This window comes from Lactuca virosa, chromosome 8, assembly GCF_052849685.1.
Source record: "Lactuca virosa cultivar CGN04683 chromosome 8, Lactuca_virosa_CGN04683_v6, whole genome shotgun sequence".
NCBI lineage: Eukaryota > Viridiplantae > Streptophyta > Magnoliopsida > Asterales > Asteraceae > Lactuca > Lactuca virosa.
In genome coordinates, this window is record NC_136433.1 from 329,700,607 (window position 1) to 329,707,843 (window position 7,237).

Below are 7,237 nucleotides of genomic sequence, written 5' to 3' on the forward strand. Positions count from 1 at the left end.
TCTGAAGATTGCAGTAGGAAGTGCCTTCATAAAAAGGTATGTTGCATTGTTGTTGGATTGATCAAATTTTATCTCAACTTGATGGTTTTTTTAAGCTCTTGAGTGTATGTAATGGGATCTTTGGCTTAATTATAACCGTGTATTTTTTTATTCCTATTTGTATATAATTGGATCCATTGGGTTGAATGAGACACGGGAAATCAATTGATACAATAAACACTTTTATGGTATCAGAGCCTCGGTTCATTGTCCTTATTCTTGTTTTTCCTTCTGTTATTTGATCATGGTGAATGATGGTAAAACACCAGAGAACAGTTATGTCAAAGCACCGGGTCTGCATCCCGCATACACTGTGACAAACATCCAGAATAAAATACGTATGCTTGACGGCTCGAAGGTGACCTATTCATCCTGGGTAAAGCTGTTTAGACTTCAAGCAAAGGCATACAAAGTCTCCGATCAACTTGATGAAGACCCACCAAAGAAGACTGTTGATGATTACGATCATTGGGCCAAGATCGACGCTATGGTTTTGCAATGGGTTTACAACACAGTTTTTGATGAAATTCTGGCAATGATCATTGAGAATGATACAACTGCTCGTACTGTTTGGAAAAGGATTCACGTCATATTTTTGAGTAACAAAGGTTCATGTCCTGCAGCTCTTGAACATGAATTCACAAACCTTCGATTGACCGTGTGTTCGTCTATAGACAAATACTGTCGAAAACTCAAAGATTTGGCCAAACAACTAGCTGATGTTGATAACCCGGTTAGTGAAACACATTTAGTTCTCCAATTGGTTTGTGGTCTACCGGTGGATTATGACGTTGTCGGTATGTTTATCAATCAAAGTTCCCCAACATGGGATGTGGCTCGAAGCATGTTACAACTTGAGATCCATCGTTAAAAGGCTCGCCAAAACCCCCACCAATACCGCAATGGTCAGCCCTCAAGCACCACAACAATCGAAACCTTCATCGAATCAACGTCAATTTTTTCAACAAAACTACAATCAAAAGTCATATGATACTAACAGGAACCGAGAAAGGGGTCGAAATAATTGGCGAAGCGGTGGCAGAAATTCAAATCGTGGTAGACGAGGAAGGGCATCAGGAAACATTTCATAGAGTCAACATGGAATAGGCAAACAACCAAATTGGTGGGATCCCCCACCATGCCCATATCCATCATAAAGTTCATGGCCCAATAGTAATCAAATGCAAGCTTTTAATCCTTCTCAACAGCAACCAAACAACACAGGTTACAGTCCACCACAATAAGCTTCAACCCAATAGAACATGTATGACTGACCGCAACCGACCCTCAATACTCTTAGTCCAACAGATCTCGGTAATGCTTTTCAAAATATGCAGATTAATTTTCACGATCCAAATTGGTACATGGATACCGGGGCATCTGCACACGCGACTGCTGACCCTGGTAAGATACCATCTCCATTGTCTCCTACCTCGAGTACTATATTTGTTGGTAATGGACAACATTTTCCTATAATAGGATCTAGTCATGCCTTACACTCCATTCGTAACAAATCATATAATATAAAAAATATCTTATTTTCACCTCAAATTATTAAAAATTTGTTGTCTGTTCGTAAGTTCACACGTGACAATCAAGTATCTTGTGATTTTGATAGTGGCGAGGCTATGTGTAAGGAAGTTGGGTCCTAGGACCCACCTATTTTTTTTTTTAATTTATCTAAAATTTCTATAGAAATTTTTTAGGGACCTACCATAACAAATATTTACGACCTACCTTACCAATAAAAATCTTTGAATTTACATAGAAAAATATATATATAGAAAAATTAGTGAACCATGTGGTTTTCTATTCTAGACTCGCCACTGGATTTTGATCCTTTTGAGTTTTATGTGAAGGATCTTGTGACTACCAAAATCCCCTCCCATCACAATAGCACGATATATCTCTATCCCTTCACAGCACCGGAGCCCACTACTTGTCTCACCACCACCACCAAAGCTCCTTGTCATAATCGGCTCGGACATCTGGGAGCAACTATCATTGATTTTCTTAGTCGTAATTTCTTTATTTCTTGTCATAAACAAACTTCTATTTGTCAATATTGTCAGTTATCAAACAATAAACGATTGCCTTTTCTTGATTCCACATTTATTTTGCACTATTTGATATTATTAGTTGTGATCTTTGGACAACACCTATAACTAGTAATTCAGGTTATAAATATTATATGGTACTTGTTGATCACTTTACCCAATATGTATGGATATAGCCGTTGAAATTTAAATCTGAAACATTACTCAACTTTGTCAAATTTCACACCCTTATTCACACTCAATTCAATCGAAAAATAAAAACTTTCCACTGTGATCTTGGGGGTGAATTTGACAAGAACGAGTTCAAAACCTTTGCTACAACCCACAAACTCGTCTTTCATTTTGCTTGCCCATAAACATCCTCTCAAAACGTAAAGGCAGAAAGAATGATACGCCGCCTAAACAACATTGTTCGGGAACTCTTGATCCATGTTGGGCTTCCTAACACCTTCTAGGTCAAGCCTTACACACAACCACTTATCTCCATAACATCCTTCCTTCCAAAAGATTAAAATGTCAAACTCCCACCTTTACCGTCTATCAACACCATCCAACATACGATCATTTACGTGTCTTCAGATGCGTTTGTTATCCCAATTTCTCTGCCCCTCAACCACACAAGCTTCATCCATGCTCAAACCGTTGCATCTTCCTTGGCTAACTACCATACTTTCGTGGCTACCGATGTCTTGATCCAACCCTCGGTTGTGTTCATATTTCTCGCCATGTCATTTTCGATGAGGATACATTTCCATACGCCACATGTTAAAGGTTCCTCAATTCCACAAATTTATTACCCTTCCATCGCACCCAACCAACTGGTTGCCGATCGTCTTACTTCCCAGTTAAGCCCAACAAACTTCCAACAACCAACTACTATTTCTTTTGGCCCACCATCGCCTACCCCACCACTGCCAAGCCCATCAATGAGCAGCCCCACTTCAGCCGACACTTCCTGTGCATCACCACCAACCGTTCCTCCCCCACCTCCTACCAACAATCATCCCATGCAAACTCGATCCAAACATGGAATTACCAAACCAACCCCACACCTAAACCTACATGTTACCAAACCAAAAGCAATATCTCTTGTTCCCACCTCCTACTTCAAATCCATGACTGAATCTAATTGGCTCAAAGACATGAACAATGAATTTAGTGCTTTGCATGAAAATGCCACTTAGGAAATTGTGCCTCCACCAGTGGATAGCCCAGTCATATGTTGTATGTGTTTAGTTCACCACAAATTTCGGGCAGATGGTACTTTAGAGCGTTGTAAGGCTAGACTTGTGGTTAACGGTAAGTCACAAACAATTGCCATCGATTGTGAGGATACATTTAGTCCGGTCATCAGATCGACCTCTATTCAGACTGTTCTCACACTTGCAGTTTCTAAATCATGGCCAATCCATCAGTTAGATGTCAAAAATGCATTTCTGCATGGAAATCTCCAGGAAACGGTAGATATGCATCAACCACCAGGACTTATTAACCCAAAAGATCCCAAACACGTTTGTCAGCTTAAGAAGTCCCTATATGGACTTAATCAAGCCCCTCAGTCTTGGTATCACAAATTTTCTTCCTTCATTGTTAACCAAGGATTTTTGACCAACATTAGTGACACGTCACTTTTTATTTATCGCAAATGCGCTCAGATAGCTTATTTATTACTTTATGTTGACGACATTGTTTTAATAGCTTCTGACACATGATTATTGAAGCAAATTATCAATGACTTGTCAATAGATTTTGGCATAATTCATCGTGCCTCCATGACCTAATCTAAGCCTTGTGTAACACTGGTTGATACCAATGCCAAACTAAGTGCTCATGTCGGTGATCCTCTTCATGATGGTACCATATATCGTAGTTTGGTTGGAGCTCTCCAGTACCTAACTTTTACGAGACTAGATAATTCATATGCAGTTCAACAAGTGTGCTTGCTTATGCATGCACCATGAGAGCCACATTTCAAGTTTATGAAACGGATCATTCGTACCTTCAGGGCATCATTGAGCATGGGTTACACATTTCTACTTCATCCAACTTCCCGCTAACCGCGTACTTCGATGCCGACTGAGGCGGGTGCCCCAATACTCGTCGTCCACCTCTGGTTATTGCGTGTTTATGGGGAACCACTTGATTTCATGGTCGTCAAAACGAAAACATACCATTTCTCGGTCTAGCAATGAGGCCGAATACCGAGGGGTTGCTAATGTGGTGGCGAAAGTAAGTTGGCTTCACAACCTCCTTCTTGAATTGCATGTTCTAGTTACAAAGGCCACTATTGTTTACTGTGATACCGTTTCACTAGTTTATTTGTCTGAGAACCCGGTTCAACACCAATGAACCAAACACGTGGAGATGGATATACATTTTGTTCATGAGAAAGTTCAAAGTGGGCATATTCGGGTTCTCCATATTCCTTCATCATCGCAGTATGCCGAAATCTTCACCAAAGGTTTACCTCGACATCTCTTTCAGATGTTTCGCTCCAGCTTAAGCATCTGTTCCACTCCAGCTCAAACTATAGGGTGTATTAGCATGTATATTTGGTATATATTATGTATATATTTTCAGGCGATCTTTAGCTTAATTACAGTCGTGTATTTTTTATTCCTATCCCTATATCATGGGATCCTTTGGGTTGAATGAGACATGGGAAATCAATTGATACCACAAACACTTTTAAAAAGCCCCAATTACATTAAGATAATGTACTTCTGGACCAAGGACTTTTTCATTTTCTTTGTGGGGACGAAATGGATTTTTGTCGATATTTAACGATCTATCAACCATTGGAGTACTTAAGGGATTGACATTGTCCACATTGAAATGTTTCAAGACTCTTTATATATAAGTTTATTGATGTGTAAGTATTCCATTAGGCATACGCATTCATCTGCTGATGTTAATAAGGGGGGAGATCATATTTTCAGACGCATTCATCTTCTCAGGGGAGATACTTTCAAAACGACTTCACTTTCTTTGGGGACATAATTTCAAAACGTAAGAAATTTCTTACTCTCAGGGGGAGCATTCATTATCTCCTCACTACAGATGATGAAAAGTTTTCCAATCCTGATTTTGATGATTCCTTTGAAGATTAGTTTTGACATAATCAGATACGGGGAGATTGTAAGATAACACCTTATGATCTGATGAACCAAACACACAACACGTTGTCCACTAGCGCCAACATCAACATCAACTTGATCAGCATCAACAATATTCATAATTGAAAAGTATCTCTGTGATCATGTTGTTCTTTGTTTGTTCTCCATTATTCATACTTGAGTGTATCCAATCGATACAAACCTTCAGTAATGATTATTAAAGTTAAAAATGTAAACATATTTCTCCATTATACAAAATTTATCCTTGTTTAGTCCTTTTTGTGCATCTTGTTATTCGAATTTATCTTATAAACTTCAGGCAATACTATTATTATCCGAACATTAATAAACTACAATTTTTGGGATGTTATAGGCATTTTCAAACCGATTGAAAATTTAAATCTTCACACAACCTCCCTCTGTCCCATTTAAAAATCTAAAATTGATGCGCTAAACGAACCAAATCAAAAAGATGTTATGTAAGATGAGTTAAGTGCGCTTATTAATAATGGTACATGGTCACTAATATCCTAAACCCTAGTTTTATATGTGGTATGATCGATGTGGCTATTTTGACTCAAATTCAATATTGATGTTCTGTTAGTATGTATATGGTTAGGCGTGTGGCTATTTGAAGGGGATAACAACCAGTCATCGATTGTGACAAAACACATAGACGCAATGTCAAAACTTCCACCACCTGACTGTTCTCAATCTCGCTATCGCCCAAAGTTGTGTTATTCACTAGTTGGATGTAAAAACCAGTTTTTTAAATAATACTTATCTTAGAATATTTTAGTGCACCATCCAACCGATTTCACTAACTTGAACATGTCATATTATGTTTGTTAGTTACAAAAATCTTTTTCATGGAAAAAGGCCCCTCTGGCTTGGTTTCAACATTTCTACAGCTCTACAACACAAATTGTTTTTTGTTCACAACAAAACTGACTTGTCTTTTTTCATTCTTACACATGGATGTGATATTTCTTATTTTTATTCTATTTTGATGGAATCATTCTCAAATCATCCAAAACAATTTTCTTACAACCCATCATTATCTCTCTAAGCTGACAGTTTTCCATGACCGACTTTGGTGCATTTGACTATTTTGTTTGAGTTTTTGTTAATAGATCACCAAAAGGCATGTTTCTTTCTCAAAAGAAATATGCTACTAAGCTACTTTAGATATCCAACATGTTCAACTACAAGTTATAAAATCCTCGATTGACCTTTCCTCTAAGCTCGAAATAGATGTGTCACAAGTATTTGATATATCCATATACCATAGCCTTGTGTGATCACTTTAGAATCTGAAATTCACACGCTCATATATTTTGTTTGCAGTTCATCAAGCTTGTTTGTACATGCACGATCCGATAGTGCCACACCTTCATAGCTACAAGCATATTATGTGTTACATTGGTAGCATTATTGATCTACGAGGGATATCAAGTTACACGACAATATACTTCCAACTATTATGTCTTCTTTATTGAAATCCTTGTATCTTGGGTCGTCCAAATGCCACTACACCATTTTCTTATCCATTTATTGGGCTGAGTGTCGTAGCATAGGCAATGTAGTTTCTGAGACTTCCTGCCTGCTTAACCTATTTCGAGAGTTACATGCCCCATATGCATTGCCACTATTGTCTACTGTGACAACATTAGCAACTTACACATATTGGCTAACCCGATCCAACAACAACATATCAAAAATATCGAGCTTGACATGATCACTATGTCCGCGATAAAATTGCAGTCGGGAATGTCTAAGTCCTTTACCTCCCATCTTAGTACTAACATCAAGACCACCTTTCGAAATACGATTTACTGGTCGATGGGGTTTAAAGGTTTCAAGATTCTATTTGCAAAACAGTTCAAGAGTTATTCATGGTTTTATTGTCGGTGACAAGTAAGGATTCCGATCTAGTGATTTCTATCGGCCAAGGTGGGAGGGTTTCTTAAAGAAAACTAAGAGAAGGTGGTGGGAGGGCCATTTGGGTTGAGCTTCATCCCCGAA

At 38.3% G+C, this 7,237-nt stretch overlaps 1 protein-coding gene across 1 annotated transcript; it reads left to right on the plus strand.

Annotated features, from left to right (window-relative positions):
- Positions 1-283: 283 nt before the first annotated feature.
- LOC145131787 (uncharacterized) lies at positions 284-1,146 on the plus strand. Its single transcript, XM_079066441.1, has 2 exons — positions 284-836; positions 1,040-1,146. Exons 1-2 carry the CDS (start codon positions 284-286, stop codon positions 1,144-1,146), a joined length of 660 nt encoding a protein of 219 aa, XP_078922567.1.
- Positions 1,147-7,237: the final 6,091 nt, after the last annotated feature.

Coding starts and splice junctions, on each gene's coding strand:
- LOC145131787 (XM_079066441.1), top strand. CDS start 284: ATGGTGAATGATGGTAAAACACCAGAGAACAGTTATGTCAAAGCACCG. Junction 837..1,039: donor GGTGGATTATGACGTTGTCG/GTATGTTTATCA, acceptor TGATACTAACAG/GAACCGAGAAAGGGGTCGAA.